A 27,645-nucleotide genomic window follows, 5' to 3' on the forward strand; every position below is an offset into this window, starting at 1 on the left:
GATACTGAAAAATTGATGCATGCCTTTGTATACAATAGGTTAGACTCCCGTAATGCTGTATAATCTGGGAGCACATGCCGCATATTAAACACCTGGCATTCAAAATGCAAAAGCTCGAATTGTCACCAGGAACAGGAAGTTTGAACACATAACCCCAACTCTTAGTTCCCTACAGTGGCTTCCTGATAGGTTCAGGACTGACTTTAAAGTTCTCCTACTTACATATAAAGCAGTTAAAGGTCTAGAACCTACCTACTTAACAGGATTACTTCAAGTTGACAAGCTTTTGTTACTTTGGTCCTGGATGTGGTTGGTAGATCTTTTCAGTTTCATTTTCAGAATAGAAAGTTAAATTGAGAAAATCCACAGTAATAATGAGGGCACAAAATAGATGAGTTTTCTATGCAGTACTTATATGCCCATTCTGTCTTTTACCATGTGGGAGTTTGTTTGCTTAATGAAGGTACTCATTTTGTGGAGTTTTAATGTAGTAGACAAACCATCTTGAATTTAGTTCTGCATGACCTCCGTAGAACTAAAGAAACCACTTTGCATTTTCTCCCTACCCTGTGATGAAGCTCCCCCGCCCCCCCACCCCCCAAGTGAGGTGGCACCAAACACACACCCCTCGTCACCAGTGTTCCTGCAATGCCCCCCCCTCTCTAAAGCCTCAACGCACCATGCTGGGTTTTACATTTATATCCCCAGAGCCCTGTACTGATCAGCCAGATTTTTTGCAGCTGAACAATAAATTATCTGTCATGTAATAATAGTCTTTAATGCGAATTCTCTCATTGCTCATGGCCTCTGAGATCATGCAGTGCTTATGGCACTGAGAGCATCTGAGAAGTCAGTGGGGGGAGACGGGCGCCCCAACTGTCCAAACATGATTTCTAATCCTAACTTGTACATAACGTTAAACAAAAATGCTTGCTAAATGCATGAATATAAGTGGCCAACTTAAAAAATACCCTGCTTAATCCTATCAGAAGTAAGAAAATGAAATAGATCAGGGTTTGGATCGAGCTGTGGGAGCTGATACCAGTCAATTAAAAAATGCCTGGATTGGCTCCAATTCCAATGTTTTTTTTGGGGGGGGGGGTATATGACCTGTTGCTTTATTTGTTTGGGTTCTTTCATTGATCAGCTTATTTGCTTTTGCTGTTTCAGTTTTTCGAGTCTACATATTTTCCCCGATGAAGTATACTGTTTTTTGTTGTTGTTGTTTTTTTGTCAGCATACTAGGATGGTGAAAAGAGGAAGACTTTGGCAAATAGCTCATTTAGTGCTCCTCTGTCTGATAGGCAAAGCCCCGTTTTCAAAATCAACTTGAATAAAGGCTGTGGCTTTGAGTATACTGCATTTAGCAAGATACTATTTGGCAGGACACTTTAACCCATTTTTGAAGTGAAATATATACTGAAGAGGTTAGGGTTAAGTACTTTTAGTAAAATTACGACAGCGGTTACCCTTATGTTTATTTAAATAGAACTTAAAATAAATACATCTAAACGTTTACCTACATTGCCTGTGTTCAACAATGTAATGGGTCACAATGGGTCCCTTTGATGGAGTGTAGGTACCACAGGTGGAGGTACAGTTCCAAATAGAAGCTCAGTAGTGATCTCTCAGCCCTTTGTCAGTTATGGCTTTATCTCTGATATTCACCATAATGACATTTGAAATTGAAGTGCCATCACAATGACAATGGACTGTCTCAGTGCTGCAAGTGAGTGAATGAATCCTTCTGAGTGATCGGACCGCTTGCCAGACTGTCAAAGAAAGCTTGGAAAATGGATTTTTCTGCATCGACACCAACAGCACCACCCTGCACTTCCAGTGTTTACTCCTCATAGTCTGACTTCTGTACACATTAATGATTTCTGAAGGTGGAATAGTTTTGAATAACAACATTGTTACATTTTTCTAACCATCCTGGCTTTCTACAAAATAATTCTTTGCCAGAAGAATTAAAAAAAAAACTATGAATATAATTATAATATTTGACAATATAATATTTGAACGGGACATCTTTATGTGTTAAATATAATTTGTTCCCTAATCCCTGCAGCATTTATTAATATTTCTCATATATGTAGCATGTTATATTATTTAACATACTCTATTGTACAACTCAGATAAGCTTGTGGCTTAGGGGTTCTGGCCAGAGAATGGTGCTGATTACATTAAATAATAATTAATGCCCTGTTTTTCCCTGGTAAACAGAGTGGGAATTTTAAAGAATTGGGGTTAAATGCCCTCGAGTTGGGTCTGTAGAAAACATTGCTATGAAAGCCTCCTTTCCTATAATCTGTGTGACTTTGCTGTAATGGTTCTGTCAATGGTGGCACACTGAAGAATTTCTTTATGAGGGCAGCCATGACAGAGATGAAGGAGAGCGTAAAGATTAGCAATATCTCAAATAACCCATAGATGCATTAAAGGGTAAATTGCACTTATAATCAGTATGTTATTTATCGTATTATGCTAATGGTTGCATTGGGACTACACTGGATGTTGCATATTATTGCCGAGCCCGGGGCTAGCCAAATCACCTCTTCTGAGGGCAGTTTGTGGTTGTATGGGTTAGGATTCACAATCAGAAGGTCACTAGTTCAAATCCAGAGTGATGCCACTGTTGGACCCATAAGCAAGGCATTTAACCCCAATTGCTCCAGAAGTGCTGGACCTGAGCAACCCTACGCTGTGTGTCTCATGGAGAACAAGGCGTGACAGATGAAAAGACAATTTCCCTACAACGATGAATAAAGTATCTTTGTACAGTATCAGTCAAACACGCCACGCTGCCTATATTGCACTTGAGGGTAGTTAGACAGGCCTGTATGCTTCAGAGACCAATTTTCAGAGATAATTTGGATTTTTTTGGAGATACTGACTGAGCCCAGTTTGCATAAGATAGTTGACCATCTCCCTTTCTTTGAGTCCGCGAATACTTCTTCAAGCCGAATTTAGTTTGCTGGCCGGGTTATACCACTAAAGTATTACAGAGAGAATACAGGATTCCAGTAGCATTAATAATAGTAGCTGTAATAACTTGTCCCCCTTCATCCCCTTCACTCCCCTTCTCTCTACTTCTGCCGCTTCTGAACGGAAACCCAAACAAGCCTTGTGCTATTACCGCGGTACCTTGAAGTAATACTGACTGCTGTGGTGTTGCTTAATGCAGTGGAAACTTACTTAACAACTTTGGCTTGGCGCCTAATGGTAAAGCATATGAAAGAGGAGATGCATTTAAATGCTTTGTGCGTGTTTTTCTTTTGGACAGCGAGCTTGTCTATGTTCTAGTGGGGGGGGCGGTGATCTTTCCATGCTGTTCTTCTTTGGCAGGAAGAAAAGAGGCTGACAGGAGGAATTAAGTGGTATCAGTCAAAACCTGTGCTTGCTATCAAGAACAGATTAGCAAAGAAGAACTGAGCATGCCCAAACCCAAACATATTTACAGTATACTAGCATTCTGAAACAACTTTTTGTAGACCCATAAAAACACAAAAAAAAAACAGAAAGAAAACCCTGAGAAGAGTCAACGTATGTGCAAGTAAATACAAAGGCTCCAATCAGCTGCTGGTTTTCAGGCTGAGTGCCTCATTTAGCGAATCATTTATGTCCTGCCACAAATGCATCAGTAGTTCACTATTCCTGTCAGGTCTTAAGCTCTACTATGCAGTTTTATGGCTCATCACAAGTCTGTTTCTGATTGTTTGCTCAGAGACATTCACACCAGTGGCCTGCTGGAGGTCATTCTGTAGGGCTCTGGCAGTGCTCTTCCTGTTCCTCCTTGCACAAAGAAGCAGATACTGGTCCTACTTATGGGTTAAGTACATTGACACAGTTTAATTCCTTTATATGTAATTTGTCCATCTATCCATCAAGACGCTCATGTCCTATGCAGGGTCTATAACTTATTCTGGAAGCTATGAGCACAAGGCTGGGAATAATGACATTGAAATGGTTTTGATAGTTACTTTAAAGTCTGAGACCCACTTAGATCCTGTTTTGTTTGTGACAGGCCCTGAGCCATGGCACAGTCCACAGCTGGAACATCCAAGGATGGATCATAGCATGGATTGAATCCAACATTTGGTGCCTAGGAGTAGTGCCGAACGGTGACATCCAGGTGGCTTGGTGCAATCTGAATTAAAACTGCCAACAGGAAAGTCATAACCAGGAACTAGAATGAGATAGAATTCTAGAGTTGAAAGTATATCCATAAACTGAGGGTCAAAGGCTAGAGACAAAGTTCAGAACCATACAATGAGCTAAGATCGAGAAAAATGGATACGTCATGGATGTTGATGGACAGCTGCTAACTAGTGGCAATACTTAACAGTGGACTTCTGTAGGTCTTTTGTTTATGTTCTTGGTTCAAGTGGACACTTCCTCAAATATGCTGCCAGGGTTCCCCCTGCTGGGCAGAAGCCTAATAGTAGCCCTTCAGTGATAGAGGGAATAGATGTTATGAGGGAATAGAAAGCTCCTTCCCTGTAACATGATCCTCTAGGTCTGGTTTGCCTGGATGATCCTGCAGTTAAAAGGCAAGCATGTGGTGCTCCAGGCCATCAAGTTATCTGCAGACTGTGAAATACAGGGGTTGTGTATTTGTAGTCAAAGCATATATTAAACTATAGAATTGTTTGGATATCTTCCTAACTACAAAATGTCCTAGCCATACTGAACATTCAAGGCAATAGTAAGTGTGTTATTAGCTGGACAACTGCAAAAGTTCTTCCTCTTGCAGTGAAGGGAGAGGACATGCCAGCCCCTCCATGCATGCCAGAGCAGTCCTGAGGCCGCAGAAGTGATGAAACTTCTGCTCCACCTGACCTGCCTAACTTTATGCAGAGCAAAATTAAGGACTGTAGAGTACATCCCTCATCCGAACAGGCTAATTCTCTCATCAGGGAAATGAGGAATGAGAGAGGTTCCATTTCAACCCTTCTATCTTGATAAAGTCTGGTATTCCACTGCAAAATCTGTAGAGCAGCTAGGACTCTCCCAATAAGCAAGAAAATGATAAAGGGAATCCTGGCCCTTGCCATGGCCTGCTCCCACAGTCAGTTGCAAAAAATTTTAGCTAAAAACTAGATCCCCTTCCTAAGTTTCTTACCTGCAAATCCACATTGCTGTGAGGGTACAGTGTCCCAGGGAGGAGTAATGTTTCCTTGTGGGTGCAGAACTCTAGAATCCAAATCCTTTTAACAGTGTAAAGTAGCTGTGCTACCACTTTGAATAATATCTGATGATGCTGCTTCTGGTTGCCAAGCATAGATCCCTGTTTACTAAGGACCAAGTTGAACATTTAAGCATCCAATGGATCCAAGTTTCCTTCAGTGATATCTTCCTCAGTCTTTTTGGTTACAAACATTTGGATGGTTTTCCTTAGGGAAGTTATTCTGAAGCAGTAGTTATCTCCTTTTGGTCCATGGCTTCGTAAGGTTTAGGAAGAGGATGAGGGATGTACTCTACAGTCCTTAATTTTGCTCTTTGTAGCAATATTTTGCAGGATCACTTCTGCGAGCTCAGGGCTGCTCTGGCATACATGGAGGGGGTGGCATGTGGCATATGACTCATTGAATCAACTGAATTTGTCAGCTAATATTGATGTTGGAAGGCTTGACTGGCTTCTGACATTTGATATTGGAAATGAAACCTCAAAGACAAATGCTGCAGAAAAGTTTGTTTCCAAGGAAACATTCATCAAGTAATAAGATTGCATTGGAGGCTAAGGATGACGTTAAAAGTTTCTTCCAGTATTTTAACTCTAAAAGAGCTCTAAAAGCTGAAATTACTAATCTGCAGGATAGTAAGGGTCTTATAATTGAAAACGACATTGATATAGTAAATGAGTTCAATGATAGTTTTGCACGGGTATTCACTGTTGAGGACACTAGTAACTTACCAGTTCTTATTACTAATCCAGCATCGTCTATAACTAATATACACTTCTCAAAAAAATTAAAGGAACGCTTTGAAAACACATCAGATCTCAATGGGGGAAAAAATCATGCTGTATATTTATACTGATATGGACTGGGTAATGTTTTAGGAACAAAAGGATGCTACATCGTTTGATAGAAAAGAAAATCATCAACCTACAGAGGGATGAAATCAAAAACGACCCGAAAATCAAAGTGAATAAATGATGCGGTAGGCTGGTCCATTTTGCTGAAATTTCATTGCAGCAACTCAAAATCGTACTCTGTAGTTTGTATGGCCCCCACGTGCTTGTAGGCATGCCTGATAATGTCGGGGCATGCTCCTAATAATTCATCCCGATACCTAATGGCAGTCAAGGTGTCATTGTCTAGCCTGTAGAGGTCTGTGTGTCCCTCCATGGATATGCCACCCCAGACCATCACTGACCCAACACAAAAACGGTCTTGCTGAACAATATCACAGGCAGCATAATGTTCTCCACAGCTTCTCCAGACCCTTTTACTTCTGTCACATGTGCTCAGTGTGAACCTGCTCTCATGTGTGAAAAGCACAGGGCGCCAGTGGTGGACCTGCCAATTCTGGTATTCTATGGAAAATGCTCATCGAGCTCCACGGTGCCGGGCAGTGAACACAGGGCCCACTAGAGGACGTCGGGCCCTCAGGCCACCCTCATGAAGTCTGTTTCTGATTGTTTGCTCAGAGACATGCACACCAGTGGCCTGCTGGAGGTCATTCTGTAGGGCTCTGGCAGTGCTCTTCCTGTTCCTCCTTGCACAAAGAAGCAGATACTGGTCCTAGTTATGGGTTAAGGACTTTCTACGGCCCTGTCCATCTCTCCTATAGTAACTCTCCTGGAATGTCCTCCATGGCCTTGAGACTGGGCTGGGAGACACAGTAAACCTTCTGGCAATGGCACATATTGATGCACCATCCTGGAGGAGTCGGACTACCTGTGCAACCTCTGTAAGGTCCAGGTATCGCCTCATGCTACCAGTAGTGACACTGACCGTAGCCAAATGCAAAACTAGTGGAAAAAACTGTCAGAAAAGATGAGGAGGGAAAAATGTCAGTGGCCTCCACCTGTTAAACCATTCCTGTTTTGCGGGTCGTCTCATTGTTGCCCCTCTAGTGCACCTGTTGTTAATTTCATTAACACCAAAACAGTTGAAAATAAATAAATCACAGGGCCCTGATGGCATCTTACCTATAGTGTTAAAAGAGATGAGGGATATTATTTGCCGACCCTTAACTTTACTGTTTCAAAAATCCTTATCTGAAGGTGTGGTACCTTCTGATTGGAAGCATGCCAATATAACGCCCATTTTCAAAAAAGGGGATAGAAGTAATTTGTCAAACTATAGGCCAATCAGTCTAACTTGTATAACTGGTAAAGTTATGGAGGCTATAATCAAAGAGAAAATGGTAGATTACCTGGACTCAAATAACATTTTGAGGGATAGCCAGCATGGATTTAGGAGAGGAAATCTGTTGGAGTTTTTTGAGGAAGCTACTCAGGAAGTTGATGATAAGAAGGCCTATGATGTCATCTACTTAGATTTCCAAAAGGCTTTTGATGTTGTCTCCCACAAGAGGCTCTCACTTAAACTCAAAGCGACAGGTATTTTAGGAACTGTAGCGACCTGAATTGATAACTGGTTAACAGATAGGAAGCAGCGAGTAGTTATAAGAGGCACTGCGTTCATAGTGGGGTACCGCAGGGTTCAATTTTAGGACCACTATTGTTCCTAATTTGCATAAATGATATAGACACCAATATATACAGTAAACTGGTGAAATTTGCAGATGACACCAAGGTGGGTGGTGTAGCAGATACTGAACTAGCGGCTCAGCAGCTACAGCAGGATCTTGATTTAATTAGTGACTGGGCCGATACCTGGCAGATGAAATTTAACATAGACAAATGTAAAGTACAGGTATTTTATGGGACCTACTGAAATAAAGGTAGCTGATTATGAGAAAGACCTTGGTGTGTATGTTGATGCTTCCATGTCTCATTCTCGCCAGTGCGGGGAAGCAATAAAAAAGGCCAATAGGATGTTGGGGTATATCTCCAGGTGTGTGGAGTTTAAGTCAAGGGAGGTAATGCTATGATTATACAATTCCTTGGTGAGACCTCACCTAGAATATTGTGTGCAGGTTTGGTCACCATATCTTAAAAAGGATATTGCGGCCTTAGAAAAGCTGCAGCGTAGGGCAACAAAAATGATTCCTGGTCTTAGAGGAATATCATACAAGGAAAGGTTAGTTGAGCTAAATCTGTTCAGCCTCAAGCAAAGGAGACTGAGGGGGGACATGATCCAGGTCTATAAGATTCTAACAGGTTTGGATGCTGTTCAACCGAATAGTTACTTCAGCATTAGTTCAAATACAAGAACTCGTGGCCATAGGTGGAAATTAGCGGGAGAACATTTCAAACTGGATTTAAGGAAGCACTTCTTTACACAGCGTGTAGTCAGAGTATGGAATGGTCTTCCTGATAACATAGTGCAAGCTGAATCCTTGGGTTCCTTTAAATCAGAGCTAGATAAGATTTTAACAACTCTGAGCTATTAGTTAAGTTCTCCCCAAGCGAGTTCGATGGGCCGAATGGCCTCCTCTCATTTGTATAGTTCTTATGTTCTTATCAAGTGTTCGAAAAATATGTTCAGCTCAGTGTTACATGAGTTTCATCTACACTGATGTATTTACCAGACACCTTTGTCCAAAGTGATGTAGGACTACAGGTGAGAAAAACTTGGGGTAGGAGTAGGTGATCCAGCATCCAAAAGCCATGAAGCAGACAGGGTCAAAGTCCTTACTCAAGGGCTGAACACAGTAGTATGATATATTCTGCCAGCCATAGGATTGGAACCTACAATCTTCCAGACAAAGTTATAGATCCCTTACCTACTGAACTGTACACCATGAAAATACTCTGAAAGAAACAAAAAGGCTTCACTTTCAAGGTGATACTACTAAACATTTCCCCAGAATAATTTCATACCCACGGTCCTGTGTCACATATGCAATTTTCTGCATCTCTCATCCAAACACTGGGACTGTGTGTGTAATTTCATCTCCAGACTTAAGAGAACAATTAACACAAATTTTTCAGAAGACCTATATCCTCAGTCTGTCCATCCATGCTAAGGAGACAACTTACAGATGAAAGATATTATGATAGAGCGGTTAGCCCACTTTCATCATGCTGCATGGCTAACCCTGAACTCAGGTGTCCATGTGCCAGACAGACAGTCTGGGTCAGGCAGGATGTGAGCCATGAGTGACCTTCAGTCTTTGATACCGGTTCCCTCCTGCTCTCACAGATGTCACCCAAGGGCTAACAGGTGAAACCTTTCCATAAGGCTCTGGAGGAGCAGATTTGCCTGAGTCCTGCTGTAGTGTCTGTACTGCTTAAGTTAAGTGAAAGGGGACCTTTATCACAGAGTTTTATACATTAGCCATAAGCTCAAACGTAGACCCTGCATATACAACTGGCAAATTTAATTCAATGTCTTCATTCATCAAAATCTTTCAAGTGAGGACAGTGTTCTTTATAAATATTTCCATAAACGTTTATGCAATCTGTTTTTTTTTTATTTGCACAGTTGCTTTGTTAATTGGGTCATTGATCTAAGACTGCTCTTTCACAGTGGAAGTCATTCTCATGGCTCTTTTTTCATGTGCAGCACATTTGAAAAAGCTTACAAGAGTCTGGCGTTTAATTTCTGATATGGAGCATGGTGAGGAATATTGCACTCTTATGTAATTCATAGCAGTATCATTACAAAAGTTGTCTAAGACAAACAGAACCTGCACCGCTAAGGTGCATTTATGATGTGTTGAGGTGAGGCTATCACACCATCTACTGGTTAGAGTAGGAACACCTTGTAATCTGTTTCACTCCTCAGCTACAAAACCAGGGGTTCCACCAGTCAGTGCTGTGGTACAAAAAGCGTAACTGGTGCCATGATGGTGCCAGATGTCTTCTAGGATTTACATTTATGGCAAAACACACAGTACCACAACAATAACACAACAGTAGCCTGTCATGGTGCTGGAAAGGGTGATGTGTGGCTCAGTGGGTTACGTCACCATGCTAGTGCTCAGAAGGACACTGGGCATAAATTCCAGGGGAGCCCATCTGCAGGCTGTAGTGGGGAGGGGACACAATGACATTAACTTGTGCACTGGCTAATCTACAAGAGACACCACAGGTGACTCCTGACATTTTCCAACACACGCAGGCACAAAGATTTCTCTGTTCTTTGAATTGCTGAGCCACTGAGTTTGCCTGTTCAACTTTGCGATGATTAGACTGCACAAACTATGAGGATCCTAAAGTGGATAATTACGTCATCATTATATTTGGCCGTTTCTCTGAAATGAAATGCTCAACATAGTGCAACATGGAATTTTTGACAGAACCCATCTACAGTATTACAGGGTTTTGTAATTGATACAGAAATACAGCAATATTCTGATATGATGCCCCTTAGCTTGTCCTTGGTTAAAATTCTGATCCTGCAAAACCATATACATCCAACAGATGTTCTTTGGTTCTCTAAAAAAGATGACCCCCCCCCAAACAATTTGAATTCAGCCACTGAAGCATGACTATACTTCTAAGCAAATGAGTCAAGCTGCATTAGTTCATTTTTACAGGTCTGAGAACATCTGCAGTTTTTTTCTTAACTGAGCTGGCACACAGCCAGGGGACCAACAATAAGATTATTATCTTGTCCAGGTAAAGTTTCATTGGCAGCTGTAGAAGCAGGACACCTTACATCTGAACCTGTCACTGTTCATGCCATCAACGTCAGCTGGGCTATTTCTGCAGCGTCATGCTCAGAAAAATGCAGCAACTATGGTAATTACATGGTTGGCTAAGTAAGCCATGTTCAGCATTCAGCATGTTTTTGTTGGGAGAGATTGACAAGTTAGAGAAAGTCTTGGTAATTACTGCATGATTATTGGTCAAGCTGTTCCAGATAGAACAGAACAGGTAAGAGGCAGAGGTCTTTCCAGCACAATTTGAGTATGTTTCTGACTAGAGTATACATCTTGAAAGGCTCCAGGCAGTTTTTTATTGGTGAGGGATGTCTGCCCTGTCAGCTCTGCAAGCTGCAGGCTGTCAATGCTGGCTTATTGATTATGATATTTGCTCACATTCAATAATTACCTAATAGCAATATGATTAAATTGCTTGACCTTCAGAAGACTCTCTCTTACATATGCCAAATTTGTTGCTAAAAGAACAAATTTATGACACTTTTAATGAAAGCATATACTCTAATTTTTTTATTAATTGCTTTAATTATGGCTGTGAGGCAGGATTATATCATTCTGTATATTTATCTCTATTTCCTAGCCTGCTGACATAATTCACTATCTGCTCTGTAGCTGTCCCTGCATTTGCTTGTTCAGTGCCATATGGGGAAAGAGCCACTGAGCACTTCATAATCCCCAGTGGTCACAGTGCTTAAACAATGTAAACTGTACTGTCAGGGATAGGGTGCAAGGATAATTGCTGTGTCTATAAGTGCAGAAATTGGGCGACAACAGTGTCCAACCTTTGCTTTGGCAGCTGCTCGGTTTGTATTCGCTTGATTGCACCGATCTTTTGCTGCTATTTCTGGACAGCTACAGAAATCAGTAAGTTTACTATACCATATTGTTCCTTGTCATTGCGCAGATCAGTGGAAAATAGATTTCACACAGTCCTGCAGCTCTGCAAAGGCTGCTGCTTCAGTGAGAAAATCCTTTGGATGTGCTCTCTGTCGACCACTAATGTTAGGAGCCAGGGAGAAATAATATACAATTAAATATCTGAGAAGACTGCAGGTGCTTAGAATGCCTTATTACACAGACAAATCAGAGTGCTGCTAGGGGGGTTTAGGGAGGTTTAGCTGGCATATTACAATCTGAATGAATTCTCAGTGTCTTTCCATTCTTATTTTAGCAATCTACTGGCAGTTAAAGGTCACACAACTTAGCTGTCTCAGGGAGGAAATCCAAACTGTCCACTTGGCAGGGAAGGAAGGAAACGGTGATCTTGTGGGATTGTTAAAGACTGGCAAAGGATGCCCTTTTTTATTTTTACGAATTTCACACCTGAACAGCCATATGCAGGCCATTGGAAGCACTGCTGCAACATTCATCTCTGCAGTTTGAGTACTTACTCATGGCCTAAGCTTTAAGCATGTCTGCAGTTTAAATAAACTTGCGATTTCCCTGCCTGAGGTACAGCAGGAGAGCGTCTTTGCGGTGTTTAAAAGGGCCACTAGGTGACACCAAGGTGACACCACTATTCTTGGTCTGTTTTTTCCCCCTGAAAGTATGATTCTGGGTATATATTGCTAAGAGACAGGTACACAGTCCTGGGACAGTCATATCCTGTCCTCTGGCCTCTGATCCTCATTGGAATTGGCGCTTTGAACAAAAATGCCTGCTAAATATATATATTTTTAAATGGTACATATATTCACACTGGCATTATTTTTCAGTTTCAGTGGCTTTCTTAAAACTCTTTATTGGTCAGTGGAAAGGGTGTACTTGCTTAGTATAAGCACTATAGTGTTTACTTAGGGCGGCTTCACGGGATGAGAAGGGTAATACTTTACAGCTAAGTTGGCTCCTTAATAATTCTATTCCTGTGATTGCATCTGTCTGCTAAATATACAGATGTATATTTGTACAATGTAATAGAAGATGGCCTTATGTGGGCACATATGGTATTGTTTAATGCATTCCATTCCTTCTAGTGATGCCCTGACCGGCAGCCAATTTCACATCCCCTTTAGTAAAACAACTTTGTTTTATCGTGATGGATTCATATGTTCCCCATAGCAAGGAAAAATCCAACAACTAAACTAGGGAATATTTTGTTTCTTTGCTTAGGAAAAAAAATACTGTAAATTTGTAAGGTATCTCTCCTGTGTTGTTCTGAGTTAACATGCCATAAGTTCCTGCAGAAGTGAAAAAGAACAATGCTTTTTTTTTCAGGAATGACTCGGAAAGTGTTATAACTTCCTCTTCTTAATACGAGACACCAGAGTGCTAAATCAGACACAGTCAGCTGGTGCCTTGTTCCTTGCTTCATGGACATGCACAGCTGGTGTGCTGTTCTTAAGTTTTTCCATGCATGATGATTTTTGGTTGTGTTTCAGGCCCACTTTGTTTTTATTTTATCCTTGGGTTACTCACCCAAATGATTTTTTTTTGTCTGCCAAAGTATAAAATGTTAATAAACCTGTCATACTTCTATAGTAAGGCTATACAAAAATAAGGTGATTGAATTCCATATAGAAAAATTAATTTCTGCCATCTATTACCATAGAAAAAGTTAAATATTTTTTTGGGTTTAGCCTGATGACGTAAACTGTAATGTCAAGACATGCATGAGTCAAATGTCAGATTTGAAGAGGCAGCTTATCATATCATCAGTGAAATGTGATAATGGGTGTCAATTAATTTATCGCCCTCGTGGGCAGTTATTAACTTCAAAGGGTGAATCTGCTGACTGACACTGCCAAAATTGAATTCAATGATATGTGAGGCATGCTTTGCATATGTCAGTTAGATTGAGCTGTCATCAAAGGGAGTATCGAAGCATATGGGGCTTATACATCTACAGATTGCAGGAATTTCATTATCGCTCATGGGAAAATCAGCAAGGGCTGCAGATGCCTTGTGGTTTCGCTTCTCCATCGATGAAGAAAAAAATTCTCTTAGGCTGGAAGAATATCGCAAGGTTATTCGTGAGTGTTTGCCAGACATTCAGTGTCGTTGTCAATTTGGTAAGAGGTTCAATACAAACTTCAATGGACAAAAGAAAAAGAAAGATTTCTAATTTAAAAATAGGTAACAATTGCCTGTTGGTCACATCAACATATAGTGGGCAGTTCTGAAGTAGGACGAATTACCACTTTTATGAGCTCTAACCCAAAAGCAATCAAGCAAAAATTAAGCAAAAAACTTGAATTCCTTAGTTTAGCTAATAATACAGGGACTTGAATGGTGTAACTTCATTGTATCTGATAAGATAGAACAAGATCTCAGTTGGTTGGAAGTAAAATAACATCAGCATTGCCTGCCATTACAAATTCACACAGAAAACTTCCACATCCTTACAGTAAGAGGATTTGTCTCTCCTTTAGGTAAACATTCTCATTGCACTCTGAAATCTAGTAATCGAACTCCCTCGCTATCATTGAATGGTGGAGTCCCAAAGGCAAATAATGACTTAGAACCTTCGAAGGTAACAACCACTTTCATATGAAAGCGGACAATTAATTTCCATTATTATTCTGAGAACACATCATTATGCTGACAGCACTACCTTTCAGTTACATGTAATGAGAATTTCAACGACCTTCTTGGGAAACAATTTCAATTAAGAAAAAAAAAGGATAACTGAAAATGTTCTGTCACTAAACCCTAAAAAAAGATTCTATTACTTAAAAGTAATAACATAGATAAAACTGCATTATTATCAGCTCTGGTAGCTTAAATTTTTGTTTTGCTGTTTTTCCCCAGAACTTTTCAACTCAGGCATGCCCTTGAATACTGATGTTAATTGCATATCTAATTATTGTTTTCTGCAGCTTAGAAATATTGCAAAAATTTCTCTTAATAGAGAAAAGAATTATGTGCTCGCCTACAGCACACTAGACTGTAATTTCTTAGTCTCAAACTGGACAAATCATACCCTTTCTGTTGTACAGTGCATTACATAGTCTGCACTTGTAACCAAATATTCTGCACCAATAACCAAAAATACGATGACGTTACACCTGTAGACTTCCTGGTAAGTTCAAGGATAGACTTTGAAAATTCTTCTTCTTGCATATAAATAACTGAAAGATCTGGTTCCCGCTTATCTTACAGAGATGATTAATATGTTTAATTCAGACCACACTCTGAGACTGCAGGATGTAATTCCTCGAATAAATAAATGCTTGCCAGTAGATCCTTCAGTTATGAGGCTGCCAGAAAAAGTAAGGCATTCTTCTTATGCCTAAGAATTTCTTTTCTTTTTTCATCTGTGTCCAGTGTAAGCATCCACTGAGAATGTGCTACAGTTCTTGGAACCTCAACCAACACCACATATGGAATACTGGGAATTCCTGGGTGTCCCTCCAGGGTGCTGAGTGGGGTCCTGCCACTCCATTCATAATTTTAATTCTAACAACAATTACACTCTTATTAGGACCAAGGGGGCTAACAATACACATGCAGCATCCTACACTGCAAGGAAAGATTCAAGCAGAATTGTCCAGCCACATAAATTAGGGAAGTTTCACTCAGATGACAATGTGAAATTACAATTCTCTACTAATATCTGTCATTCTCCTGAAGAACTCAAAATATTTCTGTGAGTAGCACCTAAATCAGGGGTGGGCAATCTTATCTGCAAATGGCCAATGTGTATGCAGGTTTTTGGGATAACCTTTAGGTCAGCTGTTCAAACCCAGGTGTGAGGACTCTTCAGCCAATCAGTCCTCTAATTAGTAATCTAATTAGAGAGCTGCAGCGAAAACCCACATACACAGCGGCCCTTTCTGGGTAAGACTGGCCACCCCAGACCTAAAGGGACAATAGTTCCTGATTGCTGTTAATGATTAACATTAAGGAGATTATAACACCTTACACAAGAACTCATTATAGACTCAAGTCACAGCCCCCTCCCCAAACCCCCATATACGTTTCAGGAGACCCCATAACTGTCACCGAGAACTCAAACTTCTTGGCACCAAATAGCAATACACTCAAATGGAACATCAACATAGACCACAATACCAACAGAGACTGTTTTTTTTCTAAAAGTTCATTGTGAAATGAAACCTTCGGTTTTACAAAGGCATCACTGAAAGCACACTCATTCATCCATAACAGTTTGGTTTGGTAGCCCAGACATGCAATAAACTCCAGCATATTTTCAATAAATCATACATAACTATTGGCATTCCCCTCCCACCAGTAGAATCACTATCACAATTGCACAATCAGGGCAAAAAATAATAATAATAATCTCCGAACCCTCTCACTCTGTCCACTGCCTCTTCTAGCTGATGCCCTGCAGGGGACGCTATTGGTCCCTGCCAGCCAAAACATCCTGTTTTAAAAACAGTTTTTTTCTGCACTGCAATAAGAACTCTGAGCACTTTTCTCTAACCCTGAAAGAGGTTACATTTGCACTTAAATCTCCTGTGTCAATCCTGTGTCGATATTCCCTGAGAATATTATCTGTGAATTGTGGCTTTTGGTATCTGTAAATATTGTCTGTTCTGCTAGTCACTGTTTTTAATGTCTACTGTCATGCTGATAGTCTAATGTAATGTTAATATCTGTCTACGTTAAAGTTATGATTTACCTACAACGCTGTACCAAAAGCAAATTCCACTGACTTGGGTCAGGTCCCTGCGGTCATTAAAATGATTCTGATTCTGATTTTACTAACTTAGAAAATGTACTATCCTTTCTCATATTTGGTTTGCTCCTTTTTCTTCCTGTTTTTGCTTTTGCAGCTGTGACTTATGGGAATGGATTTTGTAGCCCAGCAATAAATCTGAGCTGCTACTCCCAGACTGTACTTACTGTGCCAGCCAGCATACACTTGTTTACATGTTCAGTCAAATCCCGATTAGTATTCTAATCCTAGGGTCTGCTCCAATGACTCATCTCAACCATTATGAGTCTCTGCTTTTTTATGTTCCATGACAACGTTGGCTTTGTTTCCTTTAATTACAGTGCATTATTATTTTTAACCTTTTGTCTGTGTCGACATCATATACTCAAAGGCCATATTGAGGCTAAGCCTTAGTACAAATTGCTTTTGATCTTGAGGCCCACAACACTTCACACAACCTGCAGAAAGTTTTCAAACTTTATGGTGAAGATGATTAATGAGACTCAAAGGAAATGCATTCCATATTGATTAGCTATTCTTTGTGGAAAAGATGGGCAGAACTTCAGCATGCTAATCCAGAAACTCCCTGGGTACAACTAGGTTGCCTGTATAGTGAGTGGGATTCAGATTAGTTCTGATAGATAAGTTAAAATGAGTGGCATGTAAGAATAAAGTCTAGATTAAGCTAATTTCTCAAGGAGCCTTTTATCCATTACTGCTAATCTGCTATTGGAATTATTTTCTTTGCTGAATTCTGACTCTTGCTGCAGAGTGTAACCCCGGTGGCCATACACAGTAAGTTCTCAATAAAGGCTAAAAATCAGCTTTGCTTATTGAAAAGCCAGCTGAAGCTACTGCGGGCTTCTGCAACCTCATTTTGGACTCATCAATACATGAAATTGCAAAGGGATCTTGTCAAACTGCATAACAGATTTTTTAGGCATTATAAAGCAAAACGAAACAAAAAAATTCTTCTGCTTTATATCCACTGCACAGTTTTTTTTTTAAGTCGGAGCCAATTTACTGTTGTCAGTATTATATAATATTGAAAGAGACACTCACTATCACTCCCTAGCTAGAGAAAAAAACACATGTGGAATGTTGCCATCCTAAAAAAACAACCCTCCATAGCATGATATCATATTTCATGCAGAATGTGTAACACATGGGTTTGAATTTTTCATTTAGTCGAGGGCATTTCTTTGTTTTTTTTTTTTAAACATCTTCATACAGTGGTAATGAAAATGGGATTATAACGACGATTCTGGTTTCTTCTGAGGGGAAGTTACTGCAGAAATGTTCTGACTAGCCTTGGATTAATTTTAGTTCACCACCTTCAGCAGAGTGAGTTTCAATATTCATTGGCATGTTATTCAGTGGAAATAAGAAGCACAAATACAGAACATGTGATATTAATATAATCTCTATAATCTGACATGGTAGTCTGATAATTCCTCTACCGCCATGAACAAGGAATGTCCCTCAGGAGAACCTGTCATCACATTGCCTTCAGAACTCTGGGCCTCTCAGTATTTCACGCTGGAGATCCCGTCAGTGCAAACACCTAGCAATCCACAGCCTTTGACAATCCGGGTGGAGGCCTTCCTTAGCTTCCTTTTGTGGTCTTTCATTTTGGATCTGGACTATGAAAGATTTTTCATTCTGGATCTGAAGACTTGTTTAGCTGGATTTTTTTTTTTAACAGAAACAGAAAATATATTTTCACTTGATGAAGTATTGTTATGGCCAAAGAAGCTTTCATATAAGAGGATTCAGTAGGGTTAGAAGTGTCTTTTTTGTTGTAATCACTGTCATTGTAAACAATGCTGATTTTTTTAGATAATTGTCCTTTTTGTAATCATTTAAGTTTGCTGTATTGGAAAACAAGCCACGAAGTCCCCAAAGGGACAGTATCAATGAATAATGCCTAGTGGTTTTGATATTAAAAGGGCAAAGATTTGAATCATAAAATGATCTTCGTATATTTTCGCAACACTGTTTTGTCACAGGGGGGCCTGGAAGACATCACAGTCACAATGTCGGTGTATCACAGGGCATATACTGCACACACATAGTCATACTCGAGACACATCGACATTGCAAACCCATGCAAGACAGGGCAAACCTGCCAGCCTCACACACACACAGAGCAGGGCTGGGATTTGAACCCCCAGTGCTGGATGTGTGAGCCAGTGTGCCACCCCTTTCAGTTCAGGAAAAACAATTTTCTTCATAGCTGAAAGGGGGCCACTGGCCTTCGAAGACAAAGAATGTGAAGAGCAGAATCTGCAGTCCAGTATGAATCCAACTGGCTCTGCAGATGGTCATGTTGACTCTGGAAAACTATCAACCTGTTGCAGTCCAGAAAACCCTTTTAGCACTAGGACCATGTATGATCAGTCTGAGAAAGAAAAACTTTGAAGCTTTGCTTTTTTTTCTTTGGCAGCCTTTTGTCAGAGAGGCAAATAGGAGTCAGCAGTGCAGTAAGCAGACACTGCTACTCAGAGGTCTGAGAGAAATGCGTTCACTGCACAGGCACCATCAAGGCAGCCAGGAACACCGGAAATTTTTGTGCTGCTTCACCGCCAACAGCCTGCGACCTCCCCTCCTAAAAGCTCCACTCTACAGAGGCATGCCTAAAGGGGTGGCAGGCATAAGGATGGGACGGAGCCCATACTGCCTCCAGCTGTAGGACGACAAATGGGCAGAACCACCGGGCATCACCTCGCCTAAGGCCATCTCTTCTGTCTCCCACTTGCGCAAGGCGACCAGCACTCAGCAAGCATGATAAGTCTGTTTTGATGTTTCACACTCACTAACTTCTCAGCAAGATCTGTGGCTATTTATATTTGTCAACAGTTTGGTCTTCTCTGGTTGGGTTCTCGTCCGGCCATGTGGCCCGCTACCGGGATATGGTCCGTTGGGTTGTTGCTGGCAGTGAGCTGCATGCCGGCCGAGGCTCAGGCCCAAGATGCTGGTACCCCATGGAGACAGATGATCCAGTGGGAGAACAACGGTCAGGTGTTCAGCCTGCTGAACAGTGGTGCGGAGTACATGGCTGCAGGCCGCCAGGATGACCAGAGGCACCGGGTATTGCTAGCCAATGCATCACCCCGCAGATCACAAGGTGGCTACGTGCGTAGGCAGGCCCCCCCTAGGGGCGGCATGGAAACAGTGCGGGGCCAGGCAAGGCATCCTTTTGGCTTTGGGCAGGTGCCTGAGAATTGGCGCCAGGGGGCGCTAGGTACGGGTGAGCCCAACAACCGCTTCCAATCTTCCTCCAGCGTTCGATTCAGACCCTCTGGGGGCTCATCTTCTTCATCATCCTCATCATCCTTCTCACAGTCGTCCTTTACTTATCCATCCTACCCACAATACCCTTTTCCTCAGCAGCCATCCTATCCTGTGCCATACGACCCAAGTGCAGCGGAGGCACCTGGCCGGGGATATGATGTACCCTTCCAGAGGGGTTCCAGCTACTCTGATGGCTCTCGTGGGGGGTTTGTTGGTGGGGGATACACTTCCTCTGGCTTTAATATGGGCAGATATGATGCCAGTGGTCTTGTGCCATTGGGACCTCGTCCTCCTTCGGGGGAAAACAGTGAGGATAACTACCGTTTCTACCAGTCCTACGGCTCATCCTATTTGCCCAACTCAGCAGTTCCAGCCCAGCCATCATACTCTGATGGTCTGGACCGTCGCTATACTCATAGTCTATACAACGAGGAGCCCACTGGCGCCAGACCGGACACTAATGTACCGCCTGCTGCTAACCCTGTCCCTAATGCTGCTCCAGTCAACCCACCTGTGGACAGAACACCTCTGCGCAGCCCCCAGTACGAGCAGTTCCCCCCATTTGGCAGAAGACCCCCCCAGCCTCCTGTTATCCAACCCTTACCAGCTGGTAGGAACCCCCAGTTACCCAACATGGCACTGGAAAACCCAAGCATCAACGTTGGGAGTGTTTACCGACCAGAGCAAAGAGGTAAGTGTCTCCTGACAACACATGGAGAAATCCATGGAGGTTTAATATACATAGTCTAACTCATATTCAAGCCTTCAAACACATCTTGAGCGCACATACTGAAGTATACCATATGCACACAGTTTCAGATATAGCATACCCTGAATGCATCTACAAAGTAACTATTTGTTAAAACTAGATAGGATAGGACAGATTTTTTTTTATAGCTGGTTCCTTTATCTTTATCCCATCCCTATTGATATAAGCCTCCTAAATAAGTGAATGAGGTATTAGTCTTTTATGTGGAATGTGGAATTATGGTTATGTGATTGTGTTATAGTGTTATTTTTGTGACTCACTTTACTGCAAAGCAAATTTACCTTTGGGTACGAATAAAGTTGAACTGAACTGAAAATTGGTTTAACTTTAAAAAGATGCTCAAGCATGAAATCTTACTACTATTTTTGGCAAGTCAATACTGTTAGCTGTTTGGTCTGTATATATAATTCTATCACTAGTCAGTGATATGTTTTGTGTATTTCTGTAGATATTCAAATGTAGCAGTAATTTTTTGTAACATAGTTATCAGTACTGTTATGAGGCAGTAATTTTATTATATGTGTTGTAATAATTAACAGTTTGCAGTGTGTGTTATCTACAAGTGGTTTTCACTATGGGGTAGTATACTGACCGCTTTCTGAGATAACTATTCTGCAGGGTTTTTTTTTGTATTATTTTTTAGGATTAATTCCTTGTTGGTATTTCTTAGTTCTAGATATTTTAGTTTGTAGTCATTGCAGATATCTTTGGCAGAGCATAGACAGGAATAGGGATTATGGCTTTAAGTCCGCAGCTGCAGGGCAATGTGAAGCAGACACATGTGTTGAGTTAAATCCAGACTCCTTACTGAATTAGGCAAAGGAAACAGGGGAACAGGGAGTGAGATCTGGGAGAAAAGCGCTTTTGCACTTTTCTTCTCTATTTCCTGGCAGTGTTCATAAATCTGTAGCTGAAAGATGGCTGATTCTAAAGCTCTTTTCTTTTCAGATGGGACATCCTGGGTACTTCTGTGGTTCTCCTCCCACAAAGTACTTTATGAACCTTTTTTTTGTAATCTGGCAAAGGAATGTAGAACAAGTCTGATCCTACTGATTCAAAAGGCCAACTTGTTAAGATGTAACACCACCCAGTTCCATCAGAAATGCTTTAAAACAACCATCAGCCCAGATTAAAACTGTGCCTTTACTGAGAGAAATCTCTGAAAGAGGATTTGCAGTCTTTTCACTAAGATTTTAGTGATTTTTTGGAATAAAGGGTGTATGACTTGGCTTAGTATTGGGGGAATGAAGAACTTTCCAAATCAATGATATTCATATACTGAAATATACTGCACAGGCTTGTTGCTTAATTCAAAACAACACCACTACTTTATCCTCTTTCGCCTCATGTGAGTAATTGATCGTTTCTATTATGAAACCTGCTCGTTGATGGAGGGGGGTGGTAACAGGAGCAGCCAACTTAACTTACTGACAAGGACAAATGTATGTAGAGTTGCTCCAGGCGTAAACAAGGAGAAGCGGGAATTTCCAGTGTGACAGCTGCATGGATAACGTGTGACCGGCATTCCTGGCACATTCCAGTTGATTTCTGGAATAGCTATGCATCAGCCTGACTTCACATTTGTCTCTTTTCCATGCTCTCTGTGTATTATTTAGGCAGACAATTTTTTTTTCTTTTTAAAGTACTTGCTGCCTTTCCTTGACTTACATATTCCTAGCATGTATGTGTGTGTTATGGAATTGAATAGCAATAGAAGATGTTGTTACACAAAGAGCATTAAGGTTATCCAAAGCCAAACCAAGAAGATCATTAATTTTCCTCTGATTTATGCCGGTGAGAATAGGTGAATACTGGGCTTCACAAACAGCTAGATGTATGCTATGCCTCCAGGAGCGCAGCTCAAATATGTAACACATATTATCGTGTTTCTTTTCTCCTTTTCTGAATGTGACTTTTTATGTATAGGTAGAAAATCAAATGCCAAAATTAAACAAAGAATCCATCATTTTACTAGTGTACCTATAAAAAAATTGTGTACCTAGTAAAAGCAACCTGGTAATCAGTTTTTTATGTAAATATTGCCTTGTCCCTGTTTTGCACTGTAGGGTTAAAACGGAGACTGCTCCCAATTCAGATCTGTTTTTCTGAGAGGAATAATCAGGTTTTTGTTCTGTTAGCCCAGTGCTTACTGCAAGAAGAGGAAATATGCAGTTCCTGTCGATTAAGTAAGCAGAGAACAAGGTTTTAGAAGAGCCAGCTCCCTCAAGCGCTTTCCACGATCTCTCGCCCATCTATACTCTTACTTATGCTACACATAATCCCCCCCCCCACACACACACACACAAACCCTCATTCACCTCAAGCACTTTGACACAATCATTCAATATTTACAGCGTTTGCTGTAAATCTCAGGGAAACTGGTGTGGATCGCGTAGTTTACAGGAGGCACTCTAGGTAGTTGCCTTTCGCCCATGGGATTGCTTTCTGACAAGGGTCACAAACAGCATGTGTAAGCAATTACGAGAACCAGAGACAGCTTGCTGGAATATGACAGCTATCTCTGATGAGGTTGCCATGGTTATTACTCTGTTCTTCTTGTTTCAGGGTCTACAGTAGCCAATGGACATTGTCCAAGTTAAATAAGGACACATCCCTTTAGTATGAGAATCAGAATCAATTTAATAATTATCAATTTACTTAACATCACAATGCCAAAAATGATAGCTACCTAAATTTATAGTGCTGTCATATAACCCCAATTTAATATCAAAGATTAACCAAAGTCATCTTCAATGTTACCACATGTGTCATGTGTTTTATGACTGAAGGAAGCAGTAAAGTCTATTCCTCATTCTCTACTATAGAAGAAACCAACAAAACTCCCTGAAACCCTGAAGCTTTACAACACTTGTACTGTTTCTGTAACTGTCCTAGTTGTATCAAAAGATAAAATTAGATCATCCCTATACACTATACCTTAGATTAAAAAGTTACTGCATTAAATATTACTAAATACAGCATAAACTGGGTATGCTGCTGGGTATATCAAAATGTCTAAATTTGCGCAATTATTAAAAAAAAATAAACAATGCTGCATTCACTACCACTGTGTTCTCTAAAAGTGGGAAAAATGCAATGTAATGAAATATAACCCTAGTTTTTAGTTGCTTATTGAGATTATTACCATATTAAATCTTTCTTGTTATGTATGCCTGAAGGACATACTAGAATTATCTATAATTTAAAACTAACAGAGTATTAATTAAAGTAGAATTATTGAGGATTCTTGCTGATTATGCACAGCATTTTTTGTACAATAATAAGTCTCCAGAGGAAGAATAAATTACAAAAGAACAGAATATAAATTCTGCAGTAAAATTTCGAATAATGGAAAACATTCTTAAGTCTGGGGAGAATATCACAGACAGAACACAAACATATCTGAACACCCATTAAACAGACAAAATATGAGATTATTCAGTATGAACGCTGTTGCCTATTTGACACAGAAGGTCAAGCCCGGTGTGCAATTTCACATTCCTGCGTTTGTGTGTTGTCCACAATGATGCTGTGTGTCACGATCTGCTCCGTTCGATCCCGGGGTGCCACCGTGGCCACCTCGGGATCGAACGGAGCAGATCGTGACACTGTGCAGCTTAGTCTTCAATTCTGACAGATACGAAGAACACAATGCCTATTATAAACAGAGTAAAAATTATTCAGCAGGTTTCTCACATCAGGTTTGCCATCAATGCACGGCATTCACAGGCTATGCTCCCCAAATGTGCTATTATTTCCCTCCCAAATGCCACCCACCAAGAACACCATCTTTTATTTTATTTAAATCTTATTGTTTAATATTGGTGTTCACCCTACAATAAATCTCAGATGCATGGCTACTGATTGTCTACAAAGCTGACATTTTTTTTACGACAGTGACACGGTTTCAAATTTACTTAATTATTTGTCCTTAATTATTTGTATTCAAGGAAACTGCCCTATTAAAATGGAATGACCTGACTCTGGTTCTACTGTGTTTTACTAGGTTTGCCAGATCTGGTTCCAGATCCCAACTACGTGCAGGCCTCTACATATGTCCAGCGTGCTCACCTGTACTCGCTGCGTTGTGCTGCAGAGGAGAAGTGTCTGGCAAGGTGAGAGTCTCTGCATTACCCCTGGCTTTACAACACGGACGAAAATTCCTCTAGCATTGAACCCACATCTTGTCAATCAGCACTGGCACAGTGGATAGACTAACCAATTAGGTGACTGAAATCGATTTTAAAATTTGATTCCAGCCCATTTATTATGCCATTTTAAACATTTGTATAGCACTTGTGAGGTTCAATTTGCCTAAACTGGTTTAGTGTGCATCTCTCTCATGCATTTTAATTCATGACTCTTATCTATGTGATTCCCTCATCTTCTTAATGTGTTGAAGTCATCAGGGTCATCAGAAAGGCATGGATACCATGGCAGATTCAGGCGGACCAACACTTGAAAGTTCTTGGAAATGTAAAATCATATGTAAATGTGGGTGGCATGGGCCCAAGGTGACTTTTCTGTCAGGGAGCCCAGAATTTCTAGGTACACCCCTGGTAGTCAAGGAAAGCAGATGGTTTCATTTTTCCCGCATTACCAACTGCTCCCACACTGAGTTGCCTTTCTGCCACTAGGTGTCATTTTTGAGTCTAACCCTTGGTGTTTTAGAATTTCAAGTTAAGTGTTTCCTTTACAATGAAAAAGGAGACAGTTGTGCGCTGTTCAAAACCTGAAGAAAACTTAAACCTTAACCAACGCGGTGGAACAAGGGATTAACCCTAATATGTGTGAAATTCTTTATAATCTTTGCCATTATTGTTTATCTTGATGTTTAGCAGAGCATGCTTGTGATCGAAAGGTTGCTGGTTCGAATCCCCGACCAACAAGGTACCACTGAGGTACCCTGAGCAAGGTACCACCCCCAAGCACTGCTCTCCGGGCCTTCAATAATAGCCGCCACTATTATGTCACATATGGACTAAATGCAGAGGGTACAATTCATTGTTGTGCACTGTGTGTTGTGGTGTGTCAACAATGACAATAAATTGCTTTCGACATGGATAAATAACAGGTTATACAAATGCAAGTACAAAAATCAAGCCTTGATACATCTCATTCCTACAATTGCCCTCTGTTGATTGTCTGTGGAAATTAGGGTGATCATCATTACAGATCTTGACCGATGATAACCTGATCTGCATCATACAGATGGAGTTTTTGTAAGTTCAGGTCCTTACAGCCAGTTCATGGTCAACTCTTGCTTGTTTTCATCACAGCTCTGCCTATGGTTCCGAAACAACAGACTACGACATGAGAGTTCTTCTGCGCTTCCCTCAGAGGGTTAAAAACCAGGGGGCGGCTGACTTCTTGCCTAACCGTCCTCGGCACACCTGGGAGTGGCACAGCTGTCATCAGTGAGTACAGGATGTCGCTACATTTTGGTGCCTGGGGATGAAGGAAGGGACGGTTCTTTCTGATTCCTTAGTGATCTACCCAATTCTTTAATAGATATGTTTATAGCCTAATTTTAAGGGAGGGGGAGTGTCTCAGAGTCTGCTAGCCATTTGTAAAAGGGGCAAATTGTTTTTTTTTTTTACTGAAATGCTGAGGTTGTGAAATGAAAAGCTTTTTTCCACAAAAAACAGAGCTGTATAGAGCTTGGCTGAAGCTTACCTCTGAAGAGTCATCTCCGCTTAAACCATCCTGTCTGGCTCCAGTTCTTTTTTTGTAAATAGCTGTGGTTTGGCCAATTAAGTTATGTCCCCACAGACTTGTGTTTTCAGTCAGTTTGGTGCTTTCAATGTAATCACTATTCCAAGACTCCCACCAAGCTCAGAAAGGATGCCAGTGACATTTAGACTTTCTGGTATAATAGTCTGGGATCTCCAGCTATCACTGGCCCATGCCACGTCATCCTAATCACAGTGCAAAGTTAAACAACCATTAACAGATTAGGATTTTTGCTGGGTGACGTTGAGCCACAGTTTCTTTATTTGTTCCTATAATGACTCGCCAGTTACACCAGGCAACTTAGTGAGTGAGAACTGAATAAACAACTGCTCTGTTTTCCTGACACCAGCTGCCCTTGTCTGACAGTAAGGATGTGGGCTGGCAGAACAGAGACGCAGTCTTACGTACCATATCCCAGAATTGGCCCTTCAGGAACAGCATACCGATGCTAATACAAATTCAGAGGCCGAACCTCATTCTTACTGTGTCCTGGTCTTACCACAAATTCTCCAGCTATATCAAAGTGGAAATGTATACTGTCCATACCGAAGCAATCACCAAAATTTAGCATAACAGAACCATATATACAGTAACAATCATATCTATAATAACAGGGATGCATAGGTGAATACTGAATGTGACCTGCAAGAGGTTTGCTAGAAAGTCAAATTGAAGGCATGTTATAAATCTTATTTCATGTACAGTATGGCTATGGTGATCTGCTAATCATCATACCACGGCCAGTTATTTTGCGACAGTATTCTGCCACACAAACATCTGCATATTGTCACGACTGGACGTGAGCACGGACCGGGGAAGCAGGAAGGTAGGAGCAGGGAGACGAGGAATCGGGGAAACTAGGGTTCTATTCGAGGAAAACAACAAAGCGAGGTACGAAGACGGACGGCAGACTTAACGCGGACTTAAATACACAGGACTTAATGGAAATAACAAGAAACAGCTGGTAACATCGGGATTTCACATGAGGTTAACGAGGGGGCGTGACACACAGGAGGCTCGGACGAGCCGGGTGTGACAGAACCCCCCCCCCCCCCCAAAGGCGCACACCGGCCATGCCTAAGGGGAGCGAAGGGACGATACCGGGGACACGGGACCTGGAAATCAAAAGCAAGACCAATAACGGGGTACCAAGAACAGGATGGACACACAGAACAGGCACAAAGGTAACAACTAAGACAACAACTGACAAATCACAGGAAAAGGTATCAACCACGCTGGGGTGTTGGTTGGGGTGACCCCCCAGAGGGAATCACCAGGGAAGTCAGGGTAATCCCCCGAGGGGTCCCATTCGAGCTCCTCCTCCGCTTCCACTAAAGGAGGAGGAGCGATGTTCTGACAGTTGGGGACCTCCTCGGGGACGGCGGTCCCGGCCATGGGAGCTGGGTCCGGAAGATAGAGAACCTCCTCCGGGATGCGGACTGGGGTCATGGGAGCAGGGTGTACGGGACCAAGGTCAGGAGCC

General features: G+C 41.3%; 1 protein-coding gene across 2 annotated transcripts in view; it reads left to right on the forward strand.

Annotated features, from left to right (window-relative positions):
- The window catches only part of LOC111848085 (lysyl oxidase homolog 1-like), a 48,846-nt gene that overhangs the window by 12,692 nt on the left and 8,509 nt on the right, over window positions 1-27,645 (forward strand). Inside the window, exons 1-3 of one of the 2 annotated variants that reach the window (XM_023819822.2) lie at window positions 18,804-20,351; window positions 24,436-24,544; window positions 25,709-25,846. In XM_023819822.2, the coding sequence (XP_023675590.2) occupies window positions 19,259-20,351; window positions 24,436-24,544; window positions 25,709-25,846 (1,340 nt within the window). In that variant the 5' untranslated portion in view covers window positions 18,804-19,258. Of the gene's footprint in view, window positions 1-18,803; window positions 20,352-24,435; window positions 24,545-25,708; window positions 25,847-27,645 lie in introns of those variants that run through there. The other variant, XM_072717807.1, reaches the window with a different exon arrangement.

This window comes from Paramormyrops kingsleyae, chromosome 11 (genome assembly GCF_048594095.1).
Source record: "Paramormyrops kingsleyae isolate MSU_618 chromosome 11, PKINGS_0.4, whole genome shotgun sequence".
Lineage (NCBI taxonomy): Eukaryota > Metazoa > Chordata > Actinopteri > Osteoglossiformes > Mormyridae > Paramormyrops > Paramormyrops kingsleyae.